The sequence below is a fragment of the Calidris pugnax genome, unplaced genomic scaffold (genome assembly GCF_001431845.1).
Source record: "Calidris pugnax isolate Ruff unplaced genomic scaffold, ASM143184v1 scaffold1, whole genome shotgun sequence".
Lineage (NCBI taxonomy): Eukaryota > Metazoa > Chordata > Aves > Charadriiformes > Scolopacidae > Calidris > Calidris pugnax.
The window spans coordinates 9,594,216-9,619,726 of NW_015090800.1; the positions used below are offsets into that span (position 1 = coordinate 9,594,216).

Genomic DNA, 25,511 nt, shown 5'->3' on the forward strand with positions numbered 1-25,511 from the left:
CCAGAAACCATCATTATCCTGAGTTTCTGTGACGGCACCAGGAGATTTATTGTTCTGGAGGGAAGCAAAGGTGTGATAGAATATTTTGGTGCCAGCATGCCGTGCTCTGAAAACAGGCAGTTGACAGTAGAACCAAGCTGTGGTTGCTGTAACTGATTAAAAAGAAAAAAGGAAGAGGAAACAACAGCAGACAAACATGAGTGTGAGCAGTGCAATACAAGTTGTCACCAAATGCACTCCATCGACAATTCAGCTCCCAAAAGGTAGCGTGCAAAGAAAGTCTGAGTCCTCTGGTCAGCAGCCAGCTTTTGAGCTCAAAGCTCAAAACTCAGCCAGTTTCTGGAAATAGCAATGCTGGGAGTGCAAGGAGGTGATGGCTGAGAAAGCCATGGTCCTCTAGTCCATCTTCCATACCTTTACCTCTGGCCAGCTCCTGCTCTTGACTTGCTCCTGGCTGACGCTGGCAGTGCTAATTTCTGGGGAAATGGGCTCGAAGGAACGGAGAGACAAGCTTGCAGCAAGAAGACCCATCCGGATGCAGGTATCTGTGTCATGTTTAGCCAGCATCCCTGCAAGGATTCCCGCCATTAAGCTGTGGGGAGAGAAAGAAAAGCAGTTTTGAACACTGGGGAACAGGTTTGACCTGGGTAAGATGGCTTTTTGTTTGTAAGAGCAGTCATTTGGACCCAAACCAACACTTACAGAACCAGGGTATGTCACACAGAAGAGGTGAGGTTATAACAAAAATTTTTTCATTTTATATTTATTTTTAAATTTGGAATAACAAATAGTGCTATTGTTTGCATTTTCTTTGCTTCTCATCTGAGAAGTTGGGGTATGTTCCCATTCCATCACATTTTCTTTTCTCCCCAGTTTTCCAGTTGAGACAGGATTAAAGAAAGGAATCTCAGAAGGGAAGAATATCTAATTGTTTTGTCACTTCTCTGCTCCTTGTTGGTGCCTTGTTACATTCCCTCCTGTCCCCAAAGGGGCAGATGGGAAGAGAGGTGAAGTCTCCATACGTATGTGAGTGGGGCAACAGACACAGCTGGAAAAAGAAATCCAAAGCTGGAATGAGATTGTAGACTCAGTTTTTGTAAACCTTAGCTGTGGTTTTCCATTTTGGGATTGCCCAGCAAAAACCTGAGTGCTTGGAACAGCAGTGGTCACTCACAGGCACCGAGGAGACCATCAGGAGAAGGGGCTGACTTTGCCATCTGCCTGGCTTGCAGGGGAAGGCTCTGTTGAGGCATGGATATGTGGAGGGTGGTGTTTGTGATTGACTGGGAACAACTACAGTTTATTCATAGCTAAATACAGTAATGATGCTTGGAAACTAAGAAAGGACAAAGGAGAAGTGAAAGAGAAGGGAGAAAATAATGACATATAAGAGAAAGAAACAAGGACAGGAAAATGTGACGGCAAGGAGGATTAATGAGCAAATCTATGGGGAAGGGAAAAAGACCACTTTTTTTTGTGCTCAGGCTAATTACCTCAACATCTTTTTATCCGTAACAAAGGCACAGAAGATTATAGTTTCCAAAGCCCATTCAATCTCTCAACAGCTCCAGGGGTTCAGAGTAAATATTTAGGGGAGCATCCCCTAGCAATGCCGTGTGTGGGCACGTGGTGTTGTGTTGTCAGGGCAGCCAGGTGCAAGGAGCAAACAGCCCCTGCTCCTGCACACACGCACGGCTCCTCGGGCAGCATCCCTGCAGTTGTAGGAGAGCCGTGGGGTCGAAGCGAGGCGTGAAGTGCCCTGGATCACTTCTTCTGGGTGCACAGCGTCCCCTGACCCCCTTGACCCCCTTCAAAAGTGTGAGGGTTGACAGGGGCTGAGCTGTGAATGTGTTATACCCTGCTGCACAGTCCCTTCAAAGTGCCAGCAGGCTGGGCTTGGGGGACTTTGCCAGTTTTTATGCTGTGGAGGTAGCACGTACGCCCATGGAGCATCCTGGCATTTCCAGCCTTTTTTGGCACTCTGCAGAACAGGGATTTCTGCAGCTCAGCGGAGCAGCTGAGGTTACCAGGAAGAAAAACCCTGGATGAACAAGAGGACTACATAAAATTTCCCACATGGACCTGAGGACTGTGTGAAATGGGATTTCCAGACAGACCAGTACTACTTCAGGAATGGGAGCAGTAATGGGCCCTTAGCTTTCAAATAACTTCAGAAGGAAAAACAAACTTCAAGTACTCCTGTGTAACTCGGTGGAGGTGTTTGGCAGTGGCACACTTTCTCTCACCTTTGTTCTTCCCTTAACTTTTTTTAAAATGAGGAAAGAAACTCTAAAGAAGATTTTTACATTAGCCCCTAGAAAAAATTGCCCTGCGGTAAGGGGTAATTGTGTACCAAGCAGATGGTGCAGAGTGGAGGCTGTGTCCCTGGAGGGGCTAGCAGAGGTTGGGCACATCTGCAAGAAGTAGTGAGCAAAGCTGAGCTTTCCTTAGGACAGGCTGACCCCACAAGGTTCCTCCCAGCCCCCATTCCTCTGCTGTTACACATACTGCTCCGAACACTTTGGTCTTCTTTGGAGAAGACCAGCTTGCAGTTGCAGTCAACTCATCTCGGAGGTGATTTGGGACACAAGGAGTGTGTCCTGGTGTTAAGTGTGTTAACTAGCTTGGAAAGAAGTTATTGATTGATCCTAACTCAAATACTAAGGACAATGTAAGTTTCAAAAAAAAAAAAAAGACTTTTCATTCTGCCCACTCATTAAAAAAAAAAAAAAAGTGTTGCTATGTTGAGTTATTGGTAGATGAGAGTAGAAAAATAAAAGGAAATATCTGTCATATACAGCCTTTTGGTCTAGCCCAAGGCAATGAAAGGATGGAATCAATTATTGTTGTGTACAAAGCAAGAAGAAAAAAAACCCCACCTTACTATTACATATAGTTTGACAACTTAACGAGGGGGATAATAAAATATTACTCTGACAGACTGAGAATTGATCAGTGGGGCTAGGAATAATACCTGTCATTTCCTACTCCTGTGTACAGCATTGCACACACACACGAATCGTGCAGCAGACGCTTCTGAAGCACGAACTATTGCCACAGGCAAATGCAGAACCTGATGAAATGCTTTCATAAGGCAATTTTAGCTACTGAGTGGCAGTTCCACTTCCACTGGAGAAGTGTGGAAGTAAAGTAGTTAGTTAGCAAGACAGCTTTGATGTAAGGTCGTTTACTTTGCTTTTAGCAGCTCAGCCTGGTCTAATTCAGACCAGATTGCCATGAAAGGCTTGGATCTTAAAGAAAAGCAAAACTAGTAATGGCAAGAGTGGCTGCCAGGATGCTCAGGGGGACATTTTTAACAAGCTTTGCAAGAAATCACAGTAACCTGTCCTGTTCTTGTGTCCTTAGTGTCTGTTCCTCTAGCAGCAGAATGTTGTTTGCCTTCATGGTAGAATTTCAAAGCAATCCTATTATGGCCCTTCCACATTTAGCTGGAGAAGACAAAGTAGAGAGTGATATACCTGTCGCCAGCTCCCGAGACATTGACTATCTCCTCCCTGCTGATGTGGATGGCGGGGTAGTGGGTGGCACAGAGGCTGGCAGCAGCAGTCTGTGGGGGGAGAGAAGGGAAGTTAGCGGGAATTGCCCAAGCTGATAAGGCCTGGTGTGGCTGATGCCATCCAGACTTGCACGGATGCCAAAAAAAAAATGACTATCTCCTCCCTGCTGATGTGGATGGCGGGGTAGTGGGTGGCACAGAGGCTGGCAGCAGCAGTCTGTGGGGGGAGAGAAGGGAAGTTAGCGGGAATTGCCCAAGCTGATAAGGCCTGGTGTGGCTGATGCCATCCAGACTTGCACGGATGCCAAAAAAAAAAAAAAAAAAAAAAAAAAGAAACAAGAGAAGGCAATAATCTTTTTTTTCACACTTCGAAAGAGATCAGTGATTTAAATGAAGCTTCCTGAAAACGAAGCTTGCACTCATGAATATTCACAGAGCGCACATTTAAAACTAGCTGACTATAAACACTGCTGCTAGGAGCCAGCAGTATACGGACAGAGAACTTGATTTTCTTTCAGAGCTGTGTATTCCACCCCCAAAACACATACATTTGCCAGCAGTGATGCCATGTTTCTCAGGACTGCTGCCATGGCACTAGAAATAGCAACAGTGCTATGTGATCCCAGAAAAAAGCCCCTGAGAGCTCAGAGTTTGCGTGCCCTTACCTCTTCATGGGCTCCTGGACGAAGCGAGATGCTTCCTCGCAGGCTCTTGCCACACAGGAGGATGCCATGAGCTCCAAGGGTCACCACCACACAGTGCAGGTGGGCCAGCAAAGGGCGGGCCAAGGCCACTGCAGTCTGGACAACATCCTCCAATCTGGATGGCAGCTCTTCAGAGAGCAGGGAGGAAAAAATATGGTATAGCTGTAAAGGTCCTCAACCAGCCTTTTTATGGGCCGGCAGCCCATTTATGAGCACCACTACTACTATTTATAAGCATTTCTGAAATGTGGTTGATATACATTTTTTTCTTGAAACCATGGGAAACGGGAAATTCTCCGTTAGACTGCCTCTATCCTACACCGAGGAAACCACCCCTCATGGGACTAAACGTGTGTTTGTAGAGATTAAAAAACTGTCCTGAGGCATGGCTTCCTTGTCTTAAAGCTGTTGGATTTCCACCTGTGTGTGGTGGGCTATTTAACTTCTGCAAAGTGTGGTACTGTTGGGACAGGTACCCTCAGAGCATCATGCTTCAGAGACATGTTTACAAACCAAACATTGTTCCCGTTTAACTGATGAAGTGAGGCAAATGGGATCTCTGGTTTTGAACAAGGAGCCATCCTAGCCCTACTGTGCTCTTTGATAGATAATCTGTCCAGTCTGGGACATACAACCCACGCGGAGATGGCTGTATGGTGGAAGACACCAAGAGAGCTTATCAATCCCCACTGTGTTATAACCCAATTTGCTTGAAATGAGGGGCAGGGAGGAAAATGCTCTTCTCCAGGTTCTAGGTTATCTAAAAGTGTGACTGATCCTTCTGAACATTCAGTACCTGCTGGCAGAGGGTTCCCAAGGGTCCGATTTATTGCTCTTAGCTCTTGCAGGTTGGGGGAAATGTATGTGAGCGCTTTCCAGCTGTCCGAGAGGAATGGTTTAGAGGCCTTGTTCTCATCTGTTGGCTCATAGCACACTTCAAAACAACATTGCAATTGGTTAATTAATTAATTAGTGGTTCATCTCTATGCCAGAGCAGGATGCAGTATAGAAGGCTTAGTGTGATCTGCACAACTGGGGTTATATGTGTAATCTATTAGATACTGAAATATTATTTTCCCCATGTTGGGGACAAGGTCTTCTAATGTTTCCTTTCAGGTGCTCAGCAATGACGCCATTGCTCCTGGCTCTGGAGTGATATAATCAGACTACAGGTTTTTCACTCCTTTTAGTTGGTTTAGGAGCCTCTGCCAGGTTTTAAAAACATCTTTCTTCAGGATTTGCTTTTAAAAATGAAGACATAACTCCAAAGGTTTAGGAAACCTTGTGAAGGGTTCCCTGCATACCGAGGGAGGGGGTTCTGTATCTTATGGGAAGTGGGAGAGAAATCCTCTCAAAAGATGTTTTAGCACTTATTCTGAGAAGCAACCTATATTGCTGCTCAAACTGGCAGAGGCACACACACATTTGTGCTTGCCTTGAGATTAAAAGCAAAGGGAGCAGCTTTCCCTGGCTTTCTGGCAATGCCCAAGGGCTATAGCACCTACATTACAGGAAATGTGATTCAGCTGCAGAATGAGAAAAACTCAGAGAAAGCAGAGATGTTTCATCTGTTTGAAACATAGAGTAGGAGAGTACAGAAAGGAGTGCTGAATAACACAGTGTGTAGGACAATAACTGGGTGTCTCCAGCAAGCAGCAGTGGAGATTGCTCAGGGTGTGCGGAGTGTCTTGGCATACACTCAGTGAGGCAGCTACAGGGCCAAGGCTGGGTGAGTTCTCCTTACCTGCTAGCTGATGCTCTTTAGCTAGTTGGCAGACGTACTGAATAGTGGAAAGAGGCACATTTCCATCAATGCAAATTAGAGGCGCCTGGCAAAGGCTCTCCTTGAACTGGGACACCTAGTGAAAATCCAGGACAAAGAGTAAAGACAGCCTGAGTCACTGCCCAGGGACAAAATTAACGCTGTTCAAACTCAGGATGTAGGATTTTCGCTCATATTACAGCCCTTAGGTGCAGGCATGAATCTAAAAGAGTGATTCCCTAAGGAAAATGGATTTTTCCATTTGTCTCATCTTCCCTTCTTCTCCTTCCCCTGCTCCCTGCCATCAAAAGCTGGACTCAAACGGCAGAGCCCCTCAGCAGAAAAAGGTAGCTGGTGGTCCTCACTAGACTACTTTGGTACCTGGTAGAGACCTACGGGGAAAGGGGATGCTGCTATTTAATGTCACTGTAGGATTCCCTGTGCTGTGCCTGGCTTGACTGCACTGTGCATGTCATTTAGATGTCCCCTGTGCACAATGCCTCCTGAGAGAGGTTGTTCATCACAGCATTTTACTCCTGGCTCCTACTGGACTGTGTAGGGATGGGGAACAGCAGAGCAGTAGAGTGTGGAGGTGCCATTCCCCCCTTTGGCTGTCTGAGGCTGCTCCACTCTGCCTGACCACCAGGCCAGTGCTACAGGGTCTCGTGCAGCATCCCTCCCACACCTCTGCCAATCCTGGTGGAAAGAAGGGCTGCCAGAACGCACTTTGCAGCAGAAGATTGGTTCAGAGTTTCCACTGGCCACAGCTGTTTTGCGAAGCTCAGGAGAATGAATCTGTCATGTAATGGTTTTCTGTGCCAAGACTTGGGAGAGGCAGGATGGGGATGGAAGTGGGAGCAATGACCATATTTTTCCCTAGGAAGTCTCCATCTCATGGGGATGCCACTGGTAAGTAAATTGCACTTAACTTCCATGGTGCTGTCAGTCATGAAGCACAGGCTTTTGTTCTGTCAACAAAAGAAGCGAGTAGGGAAGGAAGGTGCAGTCCTTAATCACTGCTTCCATTAGCCCTGAAGGTTTTGAAGGTTTGCTGAGCAGCAGTGCCTGTTGACAGAGCTCAGCATGTAGAAACAACAGAGATGGTGGGGAGGGGATGAGACAGGAAAATTTGCTTTAACCAGTGTTCTGTCCACCTTTTTTTTTGTTGTTGTTTTTCCCTAAAGGGGGAAAACACCATTTCCACAGGTGGACTGGATTTATTGCTGGCTTTAAGGTGCCAAAACTTATAGGTTAGCTGAGACTAGTTAATGAAGAGGATTCTGACTTACATGTCACAGGATGACAGTCGTGGTGATACTGTATGGAGCAGAAACAGATAAAAGCTCCATGTGGGTCAGGAGCAGCAGAAGGCTCTGGTAACTTGCATGCTGCTATCTCAGTGGCCAATGTGAGGGGATTAACTTTAGGATTTCCCATGGTCCCTCTGCACACTCCCTCCCTCCTGGTACAGCTTCACCAAGTTGCCTTCCACCACACATCCACAGCCCTTAAGAAAAAGCTTACAAATCAGAGGGTACGCTTACGTATTGCTCTGTTATCTGGTGGTGGATGTCCATGTCTCCCAAGCCAACGCTCAGCTCCCCAGCGCTAGTGATCACAGCACAGTAAGTGGCTGTGCTCTTCCCCTCCAGCTGAAGGACCGCACTCATGTCCTAAAACGGGGAGGACAGTTATTCATGGAGCACGTTTCTCTTCCCTGCCACACTCAGCTCATTCTTTCTCTGTGCCCACTTGATCAGTAGCCCAGCTTGTTGTTCTCCCTTGAGATAAGCAACATTTCAAAGATATCTCAGTCTAGACAGTGCTGGCAGATGGCTATTTTTTTGGCAGATGGCTAATATTTGCAACAAATGCCACAGGTTAAAGAAATAATTTAGTAAATGAGAGTGACAGCTCTATGCCATGCAGTTCCGTAGCTTGTGTCTCTGTTGTAAAGGAAGAGTGGTCCACAGCCCCGCCTGCTCCTGCCATCCTTTCCCATAGCTTGTGTGACACTGCGATGGCCTGCCAACACGCTGGGCATGTCTTGGTGGCAAGCTCCAGCTAGCAGTTGTGTTAGCCAGTTAGCCACCTCACTGACCACACAGCCTGATTCTGAGGGTAGCCTTGGAGCCATTTTTACAGCAGTGTTGCAGACTGTGAGGTGTCCTTCCTCTGTGGGTCTTTGTGAATGATCTGCTTAGAGAATTCACGGCATTTCTTGGAATATACATGTGGACAGAGAAATGTATCCCCGCCAGTAGTTCATAGGGAAGTTGGAGGTTTTAAGGAAAAGGTCCTCTCCAACACTTGTAGCAATGTGTTTTGTTATAGCCAAGGACTGCTTGACAGCTGGCCAGCTAGTCCATCTTCCCTTGGGAGACTGCTCACTTTGATGGCACAAACTGCGCTGTGCTGGATAGAGGAGGGATATAGACCTGCTGCTATGAAGTCTTTATAAACCAAAAAAAGAGTTCATGTTCTTATTGCTTCATTTACTGAGTTGCTCAGGTAGCTAGAACTAAGGCCCCATGTGCTCTGTTTGGATACCAGGGCTCTGAAGGTACTAATAGGCCTTAATAGCTCTGATCAGCCCCACCTGGGGTCTCCACTCACTCCCCTGGTTTGCCCTCAGCCCTGCCTCTTCACCATGGAGGTGCCTGATGCCCTAGGTTAGGGTTGTCCTTCTGGCTTTTTCTGTTCCCTGCTGGGGGTGGTGAGGCTCTGCCATGCTGCCCCTGGTGAGCTCCTGCTGCTCCTGACTCTCTGACCTTGTGGGACAAGCTGCTGCTGAAGTCAGGTATTCTTCTTGTGCACAGTTAAGGGTTTATGTGGCTATGGGGAGGACTCTGCTGCTCTGAACTTGGGAGGCATCCAGCCTGGGCTCCCAGTTCCAAATTTTCTCTGTTTTATGCTTTACCCAAACCAGGCTGATTTTGGCAGTTTAGCTTCAGGGTTGGGCTTTGCATATTTATGGCTGTGCTTAGGCCTTCCTAGAAGGTTCCTTCCATGGTTTCTCCTGATTTACCCTTCTTTCTCCTTAATTCAGACCTCATGCTTTGGACTCCAATCAGTACATACATCTAGCCTGTGTTTTAGGGGGTGGGTCCTTGCCTTCTAATTGTAACTGAAGAAGCATTGAATTATTCCTACTCTCAGCCTGATGGAAGATAGCTCTTATCTCCGTCAGGGTTGAGAAGGCTTTTCCCTCTATGTAATGCCATTGCTTGGATGTTCCTGAGGTGCCACTACTGTGCAACATACCATGTGGTGACAGTAGCGTAGGGCGGACTCTGAATGTTCATCCTTCCCCACAGCTGATAAAAAGAGAGGAGTCTGTCCAAGACGGCTTAAGCAGTCTAAAAAGCAAATGGAAACAAAGATATTAATAAATCCATCAGAGTACTGTGAACACAGTGACAGCCTGTGCAGGATGAGTGTCTGTAGGAAAGTCCTCTCCTGGAAAACTTAATGCCCATCAATCCTTGTCTAAAAGGATGTTCAAGATGAAACTCAGCCACAGCTGCAGCAAATGACTTCCTGGGCTTGAGTGGCATGATCTACATCTGCCTGCTGCACAAGCACTCTGAATTCTCTGGATTTTTTTGGAACATCTGGAAATGGAGAAAAAGAGAAGGAGGGGGAAGAAACCCTGGCATCATCTCTTCTACCATCACAGGCATGTGGGCTTTCACACATTGCTTCTGTGCATGGTTTTCCTGCTGCTGGCCTTCCCACACTGCTGTTCCCACTACGCTGTCTTCCTAGAACCACTGAATCTCAATGGATTCATGGGAAACCCTTCCTTCTCTCCCTTCAAGTTACCACAAATTGTACCTTATGGGGTGGCATGGGTGGCATTTTTTTTTTCCCTCTCAAGCGTCCCTATTTGTGATCTGATTTGTGTTAGGAAGGTTTGGGAAAGGTCAAAAAGCTGGAATAATCCTAAAATCTTTTTGTAATCTGCCTCTGCTAATTCAAATACCCAAACACTGGTCTGCTCCTGCTTGTGGTGAAGCAGCAGGTACAATGTGATCCTCTCTTGTTGTCAGCTGTAGCTCTTTCTCTCCTACAGGAATTCTTGCACCTCAGTTCCTCTTTTCTGCAGTTCATGGATGATTACCTTTGAACGAGCCTATTCCTTTCAAGTTCTAGCTCAAGACATACTTCTATTGTGACTGTAACCCAGCAATAATTCAACACAGAGAATTGCCAGGCTCTTCAGCAGTCACTGGAGGTCACGATGCTTATTTAACTTTGGTTTGGGGTCACTGTGCTATATACTAGTTAACTTCATATTCATGGACCTTTTTTTTCCTGACCCCAGCTTCCTCCCCTTATTTCTTGGAATGGTCCCTGTCTTTTCCAGGCAGTCTGCCCACTGGTATATTGCCTTACGTGTCCCAGGTCTTAACAGCATTCAAGAGCTGCTGCTGTTGAAGGAATACCAAAGGACAAATCTCAGCTGGCATGCACCCACAGGCAAACCCAAGCACTAGCCACCTGCCAGGTTTCTTCCAACGCCGCCAAAGGTTCGTCTCACTCTTCCAGTGTTCGTTTGCCCACCACCCTGGAACAATAAATTGTTAATTGGCAAAACTGGGAGAGCTGCTTGGCATAGATGCTATGTGTCTGTTAACATGTGATGTGAAGTCGATGCTGCTGAAACGTAGGTCAGCAATTAAAGGGAGCAGAAGCCACCCAACTGCCAGATTGAGGGGAATGCAAACTTCCACAGCCCATCTATGCACTTCAACTTTGATGACAAAGACCCAGTTCCTAGGAGGGGAGATCAGTTTGGTCTCCCCACGCATTGTTATTTTGGTCTTATTTGCCAAGATGTCTTAGAACAATGCCAAAGAGCATTGCAGTCAACACAAGCAGACCTCTGAAGACCTGCTTGCATCACTGCTGGGACTCCAGAGCTGCTGACCCAGACCTGATGGGTTCTGCAGCTGCCTTCCAGGCCACTTAGCTCTCCCGACTAAAGCAGTCTGACATTTTTGTTGTGGTTGGTTTGTTGGGGATTTTTTTCCTATTTGAAGGTAAAATGAGATTTGTTACCTTTGCCTGTGCTGCTTCTGTACTTTACTTGTGGAAGGATCTGTTTCAATGACTGAATAGTTTTTTCACTCTCCCTTGTCTTCCTAAACATCTCCACCACCAAAAATACCCTTCTTCTCCACCTGTGTGGTTATCAACTTCTCTTTTCTCTTGCTTCTGCCTTTTACTCCTTAATCCATCTGTCAGTCTGTCACAAACAGCCACATTGTCAGAACGCAGGCAGTCCCTTTACCCATCTCCTCCTCCTTCTAATTCTCCTGCCAGAAGAATTACATCACTAAGTGCACAGATCAATTTGGGCTTCATCTGACTATCAAATGGTTTTAAAGCTCTTGTTTAATAAAATCCTGAAACACATTTTCCATTTCTGAAGACAGCTTGCCACTGGTGGTCATAATGATCTTCCCAGTTCTGGATAATTCAGAGCTTTCAAGAATATGTTGAGCATTCAGGTGGCACGCACTGAAGCGTGTGCATGCCCATACACAGCAGCTCCTGGCCCAGATTATCTTTGCCCCATGTTAGCTCAGGTGCACCAGAATATCCCTGCACCTACACATTTTTCTTGCTCGTAAGCACCACTATCTATCCTAAATAAGTAAATGTATTGCCATCTCATAATGTGAAATATTCTGCCTCCAACCCATCACTGTTCTTGGGCATTCTCAAAACTCATACTGAAGCTCCCCAAGGGCCCTTCTTCTTTCCCCATCTGAAAGCTCTGTCCTCTTGCGCATCCAGCTTTGTGACTGTAAGATGCTGCTCTCCCATCTAAATATGCTCTTGTATTACCCTTCTGACCTCCAGGCTGGTTTTGTTTGCCCTGACTCTGCCCAGTTCTGCAGCCTGTAAGACTTGGTGCTAATTCTTGACACCTTTGCTTTTTCTGTCTGGCACTTCTCCAAGCTCTGAACTGCTCAGACCACCTGAGAGAACTGCCTGTATATAAACAACCTATGGCCTCTGTCCATCTTTCCACTATTTGTCACTCCTCATTAAACCAAATGCCCCTCTGTTTCATTTGCTTGTGCTCCCTGGTAATTGCCACTGGCGCTGCCAGGAATGAGGATATTTTCATCAGCGGCTGTCTCCTGTTGAGTGTTGCAGGTTTCCAAAGCCCTGAGTTTGGCTATTTTAACTTGAAACTCGCTATCCATAATAGAGGCAGCTGAGGGAAAACCAAAAAAACAAGGAAACCCTACACCTACTCCAAAATAAAAAGCAAGGATTTTTGTTTAGGCAAGTCAAACAACATGGTTTTGAACACTGGTGCCTATTTCAATATTAAAAGGAGGTGCTAACTGCCATCAGTAATGAGCATGAACTGGATTTTATGCAGTTCCAGTATGTGTTTTTCAAAACTGATGCTTGCGGGAATGTTGAAAATACTCATGAACTCCTTTCATTTTCTGACATGCTGATCTCTTTTAGTCCCCTGCGCACCCCAATGGCAGAGTTTCAGGTTTTTTGTGGCAAGTCTTGCCCTAACAGCAGATGTACCAGCCTCCCACCCAGGGACCCAGCTGTGGGTGCCCTCTGCTGTTGTACAACCCCACAGGGCCTAAAAGAAATTAAGATGCTAAATCTCTCTTTGAAGTAGCAGGTGGGTGAAGCGAGAGAGAAAATAGCAGCCTGCTTTTGAAGAAGAAATGACTGGCTCTCACTGCACCTTTCCAGCTCACCCAGTAACTCTAAGTTTGAGTAGTACCCAGCTATCGCTTCTACATTGTCTTCAAGTGGAGCTGGTCGAGATGAAAGAACTCAGATGAAAATGGGCATGCTGAGGTGATGTGAAATAAGACTGGGCTGTTGCTTTCTGGCAATGTTTCAGCGAAATGAGAGTGTCTCTGGGATTTTCTTCCCTGCCCTAAGAGGTTTTAATTCCTAATGTAAAAATGAGACTCTGCTCAACTTCTGGATATCCTGAGGGAGTTATAACCACAATGCATCTTCTTCCAGCACCCTTCTATGAGCAAGACTGTGCATCCTTCGCTGTAGGTCAGATATAAAGCACTTTGCTTCTGGATAGCTTTGAAAGCCACGTGGGAATTGCAACCAGGACAGAATACAGCTGCTTTCGTGCTAACTGGGACAGCATGAGGCGTGAGTGGTACCCCAGTACTCTGCAACAAATCCAACATGCATAATGGTGGGACCTGCTGGGTGCTGACCTCTTTGAAAAAGTCTGTCTTTAAAAGCCAAAACAAAGCAATGTTCTTGAGCGTGCCTTTTCCTCTGTGCCTAACCCCAGCAGCTGTCAGCAGGGATGCTTTGGCTGTCAGTTCCCAAAATCCCCCTGCAGCTTGGCATCACGGGACCCCAGCTCTAGGTCTTGCTGCTATATAGAAGGGCAGCTAATGCTTCACTTCTTCATGCAACCTTAAAACCTCCTTTGTCCTTTTCCCCCATCAGTTGTTCCCAGCAGGGTCTGTAGCTGCTTTTGGCCTCTCACCATGCCATGGGTGGTCCAGGGATCTGCGCTCACGTCTGGCATGTCAAGGGGTGGCTGCCCACCCTTGGACACTGCTTAGCTCCTTGTCCTGAGAGCTGAGTATGTATGTTACCAGTCAGATCACAGCTGAAGCACTTGAACTCTTGGTTTTGCAAGCCTTCATAGCTGATGCCACAGCATGTGTCACCCTTAACCATTACAATACTGTTGGGCCTCTGCCTCTGTATCATTGAATGGCCAAACTCCTTAAGGACAGCTTCCCAAGCACTTGTCTTTCCTTATCTAACCGACAGGTCTTCACAGACTGCCCCATCTGACTCAGCATAGAGTAATTTGAGACACCAAGCAACTTTTGAGCAAGTTTTACCAGCTCAATCTGTAGTACTTCATATAGCTCAATAAAAATTGTATAGGCCATGCAAATGGCTGTCATCTGCATGGGGAAGTCCCAGGTCTATTCCCCTTTTGCTTTTTGGTTGTTCCTTGCTCGAATCAAATTGAGAGGGAGAGGGTCAGCTCCTAGCTGGGGATTTCCTTCCAATAGGGTGTGTCCTTGAATTAAAGGTTGTCATAGCATAGTGAGGGTCTTCCCCCATTGCTTCTAGCTCTTTGCATATGTGCTTTGAGAGTGCCCTGGGCATCTCTCCTGCTAAAAGAGCTCTTTGGGCTTGTGACATCAGAGAATAGCCCCAAGGCACCTTAACATAGATTGTAGAGGCCGGAGTCATATGTGGAGATTTTAAGGATGAGACATTACTCTGTCCCTGTCTTGAGTGGTAGGGACAGTGACTTTCAACACGGGAACAGAGTAGGTCAGTATGTATCACCTCATTGTCCACCTAGGCAACAAGGAAACATACAGCATTACACCTCTCAAGTTTGTGCTTGTGTGTGCGTACAGACATGTGGATACCATGCATGGATACCACCTTCCCCTCCACCCCCCTTTGGCTTGGCATTCCTGTAAATTTAGCTGGAAATGGCGGTGGTGCTAAGAAAACTGCTATAGATACAGTACCAGGATGACAGGGTTCTGCGCCTTGGCTATAAAGTCAACGTTGATACCTCCAATCACCACCTTTAAGAGGGAAGAAAGAGGTAAAAAGTGGTTGGAAGGACTTAAGGAAAAGTTTTCCAAGTCTTCTTTGCTTTTCCTAGTTACTTTTCCCACTCTCTTGGAAACTACCTAATTTAGAGTGTGAAGGCCTGTGCTTATTTTGGATAGCTAGACACAGGTCTGCACAGTCCCAATCAGAAAGAATCAAAATCTCTTCTGTATGTTGCTTTCTGAATTATGCCTGCTCGTAGCCAACCCAAGCATGGCAGGTGGGACGTTACTGTGCAGACATACAGGTGCTGGCAGTTTCTTTATGTGGTGATAGAGTAACAGGAGAATTTGCATGGGTCTGGTCACATCAGTGCCCTTGAAGCCATCTCTCTTGGGAAAATTTTTTACATACCAACCCCCAGAAACATTCAAGCACTGTTGTGTAAAAAGCAAAGAAAATGGGGGAAAAGCGGGCAGAGAAATGCAGTCATTTCTTGCAAGCTCCCAGGAGAAATTGCTGTATCCAGTGGCACTTTACAGATCACTGTCTTATTGTCCTACAAAGCCAGAAAAAAGCAGTACAGCTCCACAAACAGGAAGTTTCCAGATTCTTTGGGGACATACAGCTGTTTTTTCTCATTCCATCAAATGCTGGGTTATTGCCTCTGGAGTCACTGCCCTCTTTTATGTTGACAAATCCTATTGCAAATGGGTTTTTGAAAAATTTTCAGCTCTCTAAAGACTACCTAAAATAGATTTCCTGTAAATTATGTGGCACAGATGAAATTCAAGATAGTGAATAGAGTATTAGGATTATAACGGATCTCGTTTGGGATATGCTGTACCTTGTGTAATTTTGGCAATCATGAGCAGGAGGCCAGCAAAAAGAGATATTTATAAAATGTTTATGGCTCAGCAGCTCAAAATATCTCCCTCACCCTCTTCCAGGACTACTCCTGTAGTCACGAGTTCCCTGGCACTGAGATCAATACAGATGAAGTTGTACATAAGGACACAATAAAAAGTGAAAAGGTGATTAAAGTTTTAATGGATTTGATGGTCTAAGACTTAATGGAGTTAGGCCGCTGCCAGTGTTCATTCCCTGTAAATGTGGATAGGGGGAGAAGGAGAGTGTATTTATCTGAGAAGAATAAAAAACACCGAAGAGAGAATGTCTGCCAGCGTGAAGCAGAAAGATTGGTCTCTGGCTGAGTCACCTTTTACTTTTGGGAACAGATATAAACTTATCCTGTGCTGTCAGTTGAGAGGCATTACATGGAGGGCAGCGGGGAACTCACTGGCTGAGGTGGGGTTGTGTCTTCTCGCTGAGGCAGGTTCTCCTTCCTTCTGGCTTTCTGTAGTTTGCTCAGGGCCACTGCAATGCAGCTGCCCACTCTGGCATTGTTCTGGATCAGAGCAAGGTCTGTTTGGCATTTCTTTGAGGAAAAGAATACCAGCAAACCTGACCTGTCAGAAGCCTATGTAGGAACTGCATAGAGGGAGGAAGCAGAAAACACATGCTGTAAGACTTGGTAGATTTGACCCCCCTGTACCATAATTCTTTTGGGGCGCATGTACTGTGTTACAATACTGCACGAACAGTCTGAATTTTTAAATTTTTTCACCTTCCTCCCCCAGTGACCATGGAGAAGAAACCTGTCATCTCCATTTGACAGGTAGGGAACAGAAGCAAAGGTCATACAGAGAAAAGAGAAGGTGAAGTGCTTTAACTAGAGCCAAAGAGTCTAAAAACCTTGGAGGATCTTGGCCAGCTTTTCCAGAAAGACATGCCAACTGAGATTTTTGCCAAGTCTCTATAAGCAATTTTTTTAGCAGTTTCACTGGGAGCAGAGTATCAGAGGATTTGAAAGCCCTACTTTGTGGCTGCATACAGCTCTAATATCCAAAAATGCCTTTACCAATCTGTCCTGACTGATCAGGTCAGGTCTCCCGGAGGGCTGGCAGCAGAGCCTGGAAGTGAACCTGGCTCTCCCAGATCCTACACTGACATCCCAGCAAGTAGATCTCCCTTTCTTTTGCCTGTGCAAGAGGATTCCTGCTCATGCATGGGTGTTTTCCTTCCAAGTTTCTCTTACTCTGCACCTGCATGAAGACTTGGATAAGGCAGCGTGATGTACAATGCAGTGCTCTAGGAAGCCCAGGCACCTCCCAGTGGTAGCTACCCCACCATGGATAAGTGTCGTGAGACTCCACCATGGAGCAGTCAAGCTCGGGGATCAGATGTGAGGGATCTCTTTGGGCTCTGGACCACCTGCTGTCTGTGCTGGCCTGCAATTTTTAATGCAAAAGTGAATGAGGACAGTAAGGGTGCTCCTGAAAAAGCAGGATGCAGTGACTAAGTTCTTATCTGTTTGCAGATATGAAATGTTTGCCCGTTGCTAGACTGTCAATAAAGTGACAGTGTTTTCCATCAAGGATTATCAGAAGAGATACAAAGTACACTGGAGTACTTCATTTTCCCCCATTCAGCAAAAGGATACTGGAGTCCAGCGATCTCCCATCAGTTAATTCATTGATCTTCTGTAACATAAAAGGGGTCACTTCTTTGCCTGTAATCCCTTTGGACCTGCAAACGTAAAGAAAATGCCTGCATATGAGGACTGAGCTGAAACAACATCAAGAGAAGAACTGCTAATAGCAGATACTTTATCTCCATAAAAACATACCATAAAATGGCCTGTAAGCAAGTTTCAGGTTAGATAAAACTACAGTTGAATGCACGTTGTGGGCTCGCCCAAGTCTAAGGTTAAGTCGTGCTCATGGGTTGACCCTGTGGGCTCACTGGGCGAGCAAAGGATAGACCTTAAATTGCTTCTCACCTGGTTTCGCTGAGAGCTTGCTGAATGGCCTCTTCGATGACCTGGCCTGAGGCAGCTCGCTCCTCGGGACAGGGCACTGCTATCAGCACCCCACTGCTCAGGCCTAGCCCCAGAGCGCTGGCTGGGAGAGGACAGGCAGATCGTTAGCGGTTCTCCTTGGATAAATTAAATGCTGAAGGAAAGGGATAGAGGAGAGTGGGCGTGCATGAAGGGTACCCATGTTGCTGGAGCTCCTGTTCTTAGCTGACCCAAGAACAGGGTCTTTTCCCGCTACCAATCAATTTACATCTGCCTCTTTATTTTGAATCCCTCTGTACAATAAAAGGGGAAGGAATTTTAAATTTTTTTAAAGAAAACCGATTCCGCTTCTGAAGGCCCAGAAGCTGCTTTTCTCAGCACCATTAACTTATGTGTTCCCTGCACTTCACCAGGGTGAACAAAACATGTATGAGCATGCCAAGGTGGCTGCAGCAAGCTAAAAGGCTTGCTGTAAAGACTGAATTTCCCTGCTTCTTTATTTTCGAAGCACTGAAGCAGAATTGGGGGGAGGTAGGATGGTTGTTTTTTTCAGGACAAACTCTTCTCCAAAGTGACAAAAAAAAAGTGCTTCATCCAAGGTGATTTTTTTGTCTTTTCCAGGGGACCTACGTGGGCCTTTCCCTTCTAAAACACACCGATGAGTTTAGCTGCCTCCTCTTCATTCCGGACGTGATACGGTGCCTGGAAGCCACTCTGGCGTGAGAAGAAGGCTGGGAACTCCCTTGACTCACCAAAGGCAGCCACGCAGACTCCCTGCGTCTCCTGCAGCAGTGGAGGTGAGATAAGCAGGTAATCAGTGGAGGGAAAGGTGACCCACCAAAAGAATGTGACTTTTTCCTTCTAGCCAGCTAGAAACTGCCTTTTTTTAGCACAGGGTCTGGTTATTTTTATACATTCCATTCTAATCTGATCTATCACCAACACTTCTCAAAGCAAAGAGCCAGATACTGGTTAGACAGAATCTGGCTTACTGAGACACAGGAGACATGCACGTACTTTGCTTGTGCTCAGAGCTGATCAAAAGCCATGCAGCTGTCATTAGCCCAGTACTGATTCCAAAGTAACAACCTGGGATCTGAAGATATGTGACAAGCTGACAGGAATATAAATGAGTTCTGTTTGCAATTGAGAACTATTGACATTGGCTGTCACCTGGAGTGCTGGCCCTGGTGGTTTCCAACATACCAAACCTTAAAAAGTGACTCTATTGAAAGTCATCTTGATTCCCATTTTAATTCTGCATTTTTTATTTTATATAAGAAAATATTTTAATAAATATAAATAATAGTTTTAATAAAAAATAAAATATAAATAGTTTATATTTGTAGTATTATTATAATAGTGTTTGATGGATCTAGCCTGCCTGATCCATCATTTCTGGACCATTTTCCCAAAAAAGCAAGTCTAAGGCCAGAGAATGAGGGCATGGCTAGCTCTGCCTTTGGCCTCAGTTGGAACAGCTGCTGGAACAGCCCCTTGGGCATGGATAGATTTACGTTAGGGAGCAGCCCAGTGCTTTTACAGCCCCAGGACTAGAAATCTGTAAATATGGCTTCATGTTCTCTCAAAAGTAATTTCTAAAAATCTGAGGCTTAATATCTGCCCCAACACCACTGGGCATTCTGTACACAAAGTACAACATTATCTGCTTTGGGGCTCAGGAGCCCATGCTACCTACCAGATATTCCAGTGTCCTGCCAATATCAAGGATAGACTTGACTCCTGCAGATACAACAGCAACCGGAGTTCGTCCTAGCTCTGTCAAGTCAGCACTCACATCCAGAGCTGTCAAGGAACAAGTAGCCATTGTCTGGGTGATTGGGTCGTATTCCAACCTGATGTGATTTGCCCTCTTAAAAAGCCATATCTGCCTGGGATGCCACTGCCTGCTTTTGTAACCCCTTACTTACATCTACAAACAAATATTACAAGTTTAGATCGTGCCTTTAGGTGTTGAAAGAGGTATCAACAAAAAGAAGTCACCTGGCTTAAAGCAGAGATGTATCTCTCAGCTCCCTGATTGCATCAATAAACAGCATGCACAAATTTGAAGAAAAGAAAGAAGAGCGTGTTATAAAGCAAGGACAAATTCAAGGAGACGGAATATAATTTAAGTAGATTTTGATTTTGCTATTGTCATCACTGGCAAAAAAAGCGCCACAGGAGCTTTGCTGACCTCAGGAAACTCCCTGTTCTGGAATTTACATCACATCTGAAAGGGATGGCATCCAGCAGGGCAGTGCACTTACGCTATGCTAGGAATATATATGGCTAAGAAGAGAGAATGTACTTAAAGGTCACAAACTACACTGCCAAGGCTGGGCTGTTTTCCAGAGAGAAGCACGCACCTCTAACACAGACCAGGGCTTAAGTCTCTTTTGTGGTGAGACTCTCCTTCTCCTCAGCTGAGATACAGTTGATAGCAACACTGGGCTCAGCAGCCAGTATCAGGTTATCCAGCCATTACAAAGTGAGAGAGGTACAGCCAGTTCCTGTTGCACCAGCAAACAATATCCATATAACCCCGCGAAAGCAAAGGATAAAGAGAAACTCCCACCCTCTTAACAACTGGTGAGTGGTCAAGAGGAATATTCTGAAGCTTCTGGAAAGGAGACACCAGGGAGAAAAAAAACATAGTACGGTGAAGCAGAATGATAACTTTACACTTCTGAACAGACAGTTACTCTGGGACAGACTGGGAAAAAGAAAAAAGATGGAATTAAATAAAACGGTAGCGACGTAGAGAAAAGTGGAATGTATTGATTTTCTTACTGTTCTCTCCTCCTCGATGGACACCTCCTATGCCGCCTGACACAAACACGGGGATTCCTGCTTTGTGTGCGGCAATCATTGTTCCGGACACGGTAGTGCCACCAGACAAGCCCTGTCAGGGGACAACGAGTTACAGTCAGCACCCAGAGTGGCCTGGAGAATACTGTGTGCGGGCAGCTATGGTTGTGGTCTGACACACAGCAATGTCACAACAGCCTGCTGTCACCAGCTGACAGGTGAAATTCTGATACAAATATTCTATTAGGCAAAAATGCAGAGGAATCATCGTCCCTGCTATGTAAGCCCTTCTTGCCCTGATGATAGCAAAGGCCTTTTTTCTCCAGGGCTTTCCAATCAGAAGGTTTCACGGGCAGCTAGTGTCACCTTAAGCTCAAGATGGCCTGTGTGTCACATAGTTTACATGTAACATGATGATGCCTTATCATGCCCATAAGAATATTCTTAGCCAAGTGCTTATGACTTGCCAGCCAATCCGGAATTATTTTTCAGAAGCCCTATTTCATGGCTGCTATTCCCTTACTCTGTTGTATTTTGACTCTAACTAGGACCATGTTGGAGCTTACCAATAAGATAGCACTTTACTTGATATTTTCAAGAGGTCTAAGAGCCACCTGGCTTGAAGCTGGAGAGCACTTTACTATTGCTGTATAGAAAACACCACAACAGAAGGTCTGCATACCATACCTGGCTGAGGACAAAAGGAAGGTCTCTCCGAGACACTTTAACTACATTTCGACTGCTTGCCAAGAACTCAAGTTCCTCATCTGTGAGTCCCACATGGATTCGACCCCTTAAAATACCTACAGTGGCTGGCACTGCTCCATTTGTTCTTACAATTTCTTCCACTTCTCTGGCCATGCTAGAATAAGATAAACAAGACAGTAATGACAAAATTAGTGAGGCAAGCAGTTTTTGATGGCCATCATTCCTAGTTTCCAGTTTTATACAGTTCTTGGGATTTCAGCTAAGTCAGTTCCTCTTCTATATCCTCCTAATGGCAGAAGTCTGCATTTGAATGTGCAGAAGTGCAGGGCTCCCATTTTCAGGACAGCACCCCCAATTTACAGGCAAAACTGGTTATACAACAGACTACTGAAAATTGGGATCTTCTCAAAATAGGACATTTCTATTACCTGTTATTTCTCTGAGATGATAGCCCTTCACAGAAACCCCAGGTAATTCAAGCCCTGTTCAAATGACTGGGATATACTTTTCACAATATAGGCTAGTCAGATATAGAATAACAACAGTGCCAAAAAGCTGCAGGCTGACGATTCTCTAAGGCTGCAGACTAGCTAAGCTTTGCAGGCTTTACACTTGATCATTCGTACAGTATCCTTTTTAAGAGCAGCTTCTTCTCCCTTTTTGAGCTATGTGTACATACATTAGGCAATCTTTACTGAAACTGCCCCCTCTCTGAATTTTTAGAGCTTCATTCTAAAACAGAATTCCAGGCAAAATAACGGCCAGGTAAAAAGCATGGAATATCAATACCAAAGCCTTCCTGTGCTTTCTGGAAGCAAGGATGGAGGGGACAGTGCAGTGATTTCTGGCACTGTAACTCAAATCCACTTAACATCAATAAATAAAGGGTAGAAACAGGGGGTTTTCTATGCAAGCCACAGAAGGCAGTGAGAGGCAGAGCAGCTCTCACAGTAGCTGCTCTGAGTGGGCTAAGGAACAGATTTCACTATTGTGTTCCAGTCCTTTTTGCATTACAAAAGATACACTAAAAGAAACTGCAGGGTGTTTTCAATGTCTGTGCAAACTATGCAGCCAAAAAGGCTGGCAGCTCTCTGAGAGCAAGCGATGACATTACCTGCTGCCACATTTTAAGGGAAGCCAGAAATTTAAGGTGTTGGATAACGAGATAAAAATAGGTTCCCTGTATGTGTCCTGAAAAGTCCAAATACAATTGTTTTACACTGGAGCTCATATTCTGCATGACTAGCAACCTGACACTTCCATTTGCTCTTACAAGGGTTTTGACTTTACCAAGAATACTGATACTGATCCAGCAGTTATATGCCTTGTTCTTACAACTTTGTTGAATGAGGAACATCAAAATTTCCCACCTCAGATTCTGAGGATAGGCCATGCCATGTGTAATGATGGTGCTTTCCAAGGCTACAACTGGTCTCCCTGCCATCAGGGCTTCCTGTACGGAGGGCTGAATCCTGACATAAGCACCTGGGGATAAACACAGAAAAGTGAATTACTTGTGTGGGTATTTGCAGTAACTACTGTTTTATAGAAGGTAAGTTATCACATTCAGAATAAATTTATCCCTCTCTTCAGCTGTTCTTTGGGGTGAATTCACAAATAACTTCATGAAGGCTAAAGCTGTATTTTATATAAGTGAAATATTTGCAAAATATCTCGACTGTTAATATGAATAATAATCTTCATCATCATCGAGTGTTCCTCTGTCACCATTTTTGAAGATGTGTTGTCACTGGCTCCAGTAACATTACTTTAAATTAACATTATGTGAATGAACTGAACTCTGCAACCATGCCCAAAGAATATGTTTTAGAAGAGTGGAAGCATGAAGGATACCATAGTAACTCATATATTCTAAGACTATAATTTATCAAGACTATTGTTGCTCTTTGCTTTGCTCCCAGAACACTGCCAGCAAGGACCTTGCTGCATTCAGATGAAGAAAAGGTTTTCCACCCATGAACTGTTTCAGAATACACTACTCACCATCCAGAAATCTTCTCACCTGGGTGGTCCCACATGCCACAGTGGACACACGTCTTCCCAGGCTATAGGTTATCTTCCTAATCATCTTGCTCATATGCATGGTCCTGAGAGAACAAAAGTCAGGTAAAAATCAAATAACTAATTTAGTAATGGTGTATGACCATATGATGTTAACATATCATCTACTGTCTTGATGTTGGAAGGTAAACAACTCTTGCCCAGGAGATTACCTGGAGACTCCTGGTGTTTCAAGCATGAGCTGGGGTGTCAAAGCAAAAGGTTAAGCTGTAGAAATGGAGTTGGAGGAGTTCACCTGGCCCACTGTCAATGCTGGGCTGAAGTCATGGTGGGGCAGAGGAAAGGACGAGGCGGAATGAACTAGAGAGAGTTTAGAAGTAAACAACCTTTAAATTTCCAAAGCTACTTGCTCATGACAAATTGCAGGCTCAGCCACTGCCACCTCCATCCTGAAAGATCACAAGGAGAAACCTACAAGGCAGACACAGGTAGAGGAATGCTATAAAGAGATGAACCTGTTTTTTTGCTGGTGTCTAGGAGTAAAAAAGCATTTAAGTAAAATAAAAAAAGGAGCTGAGTTCTGGTAAACCAGACTGTAACTACAAGGAGGAAAGAGCAGCTTTCCCTAGAGCTGGGAGTGCTTTATGCAGGCTCACGTTACATCATCCTTGTGTGTAAAGCCCTGGAAGCCCAGTGGCAATTCAGCCCCAGCAACAAACTCCAGAACTCCTCTGGTCTCTTAGCAACTCCTATTCACTTTAATTAAATTCATTTCCAAACAGAGAAAGACAGGAGAGAGAGTTGAAAAGGTTAAGAAACTGGTCTGATCTGGGCCTCAGGGCAGTTTCACTCAATGCCTGGCTGCTTCACATATTTTCCCTAGGCATTTGGCCATATCTCTCCAGCTTTTCTATTCCTGCCCCTTCACCAGGAGGAAAGGATTCCTTTCTTCAGTCCTTTGTATCTATTGTTAACTTAGCTGGTAAATTGATTGGAATACACTACTGTGTTAGCGTTACATCTAGCAGAACACGGCTCTGACCTCCGTACAGCGTGTGACACAACAGCTGTACAAACCATCTTACACCCAGGAAGAGTGTTTCTTTGCCCAAATCTAAAGATTTCAGCTCTACAGGACAGGTTGGGCTGTGTAACACAAGAAAAGAGGGATTGGTTCTGCTTGACATCTCAAGCTATCAAGACAGACTTTGTCATAAGAAGCAATACACACCTGACAGAAACTGTAAGGTTTTTTTTCCTTCCCAAAATCCCTTTAAAGACAAAAATCTTAATTAAGTTTATGGAATCATATCATGATGAAAAAAGTAGCAAAAGCTCTTAATTCATGCTTACAACCTCGGCCTGCTGCAGTGCTAAGTTCAGCAGCCAGGAGCCTGAGCGGTTCATGCAAATGTTCTGGTATCGCTCTGTGTGTGTGTGTACACACTCTTTGCTCTCCGGGGCAAAGTCAGCTTGGAATAAATTCATTAAACCAACAAGGTTACGCCAAGGATCAGTTGAGCTGCTAGAGTTGTGCTCTGAATTTTAACAACCCCCCTCAAACTCTGAAGCACAACGGCCAGGAGTGCTCAAGCTGTGCTGGCCGGTGGATAAAAACCAGCTGGTCACCACCTGAAACCCAATACGAATTCGCTGATGTTCGCTGGAAACCCAGCCAACACTCAGCCTGAGCTGGCTGAAAGATTTTTGAAGCTTGGCAAGTTTTGCAGCGAGACCCTTCCGACATTTTGCCTTTCAATGAAACTTTGCAGATTCCTAGCACAGCTCCAGCACAGCCTGGCTTTCCTCCCTCCTCCAAACCATCCCTGCTTGCCTCCCCTGGTGACCCATCCGGCGCACCGACCTCATGGAGCAATGGCCTGGCGTGTCCCTTACCTCTGGGTGCCCGTCTGGCGTAGGGAGGCTGGGTGGGTGCTGGAGCGGTGCCTGGGCAGCCCTGGGAGAGGCGGGAGGAGGCGGGGGGGGAAGGCAGGAGCATGGGGGTATGCCGGCCAGGAGCTCTTGGCTGGGAGAGTCCATTTATTATTAACCACAGGCGCAGCTGAACTCTGCAACTGCTGGCTGCCTGGGGTGCGGGGGGCCATTTCACCACAGGGCGAGGAAAGCTGCTGTGATTATTTTTGTTCACACGGTGCCAGATTTCCCCCTCACTCTTTATAAAACTTCTCTCATTTTTCAGATTCTTTGGCTGTTAGATTTTTTTTTTTTTTTTTTTTTTTTAATTCGGGTATTTCATTTTTCTGAAGGGAAAGACTCATTTTATTTCATAAACCAGACTTAATAAAAACACAAAGCAATAACAGAGCTGTCTTCTGCTTGCTGTATCCTCCAGCCTTGATACTTATTTAAGGCAGCAACTCCCTTCGCCTAGTGAATTTATTCCTGGCTCAGCTTAGCAGTTAATGGAAACATTAGCAAAAAAAAGTAAATTTTCCTTTTTTTTTCCCCTCCAGAAAGGCGCTGTCCGTTGTACAAAAGGCATCGGGGGGCTCTGGGTGAGACACAGGCTCAAACCCGAAAGTTGCCAGGTGCTTGCCAATACCG

General features: G+C 45.4%; 1 protein-coding gene across 6 annotated transcripts; it reads right to left on the minus strand.

Annotated features, from left to right (window-relative positions):
* Positions 1–201: 201 nt before the first annotated feature.
* On the minus strand, positions 202–24,968 carry LOC106885211 (pseudouridine-metabolizing bifunctional protein C1861.05-like). 6 transcript variants are annotated; one of them, XM_014937208.1, is made up of 20 exons: positions 24,843–24,859; positions 23,159–23,306; positions 22,929–23,032; positions 22,295–22,409; positions 20,904–21,078; positions 20,199–20,310; positions 19,105–19,211; positions 18,062–18,188; positions 17,388–17,508; positions 17,049–17,134; positions 15,846–15,970; positions 14,518–14,577; positions 10,487–10,553; positions 9,248–9,342; positions 7,528–7,656; positions 5,966–6,080; positions 5,018–5,155; positions 4,183–4,349; positions 3,480–3,568; positions 202–592 (listed from the first exon to the last, which is right to left on the minus strand). In XM_014937208.1, exons 2-20 carry the CDS (start codon positions 23,182–23,184, stop codon positions 397–399), a joined length of 2,154 nt encoding a protein of 717 aa, XP_014792694.1. In that variant the 5' UTR covers positions 23,185–23,306; positions 24,843–24,859; the 3' UTR covers positions 202–396. The 6 variants fall into 6 exon arrangements, with proteins under 6 accessions (XP_014792694.1, XP_014792698.1, XP_014792696.1 ...); XM_014937212.1 differs by lacking the exon at positions 23,159–23,306 and having other exon boundaries at positions 22,948–23,032; positions 24,843–24,968; XM_014937210.1 differs by lacking the exon at positions 23,159–23,306 and having other exon boundaries at positions 24,843–24,962.
* Between the last annotated feature and the right edge of the window lie 543 nt (positions 24,969–25,511).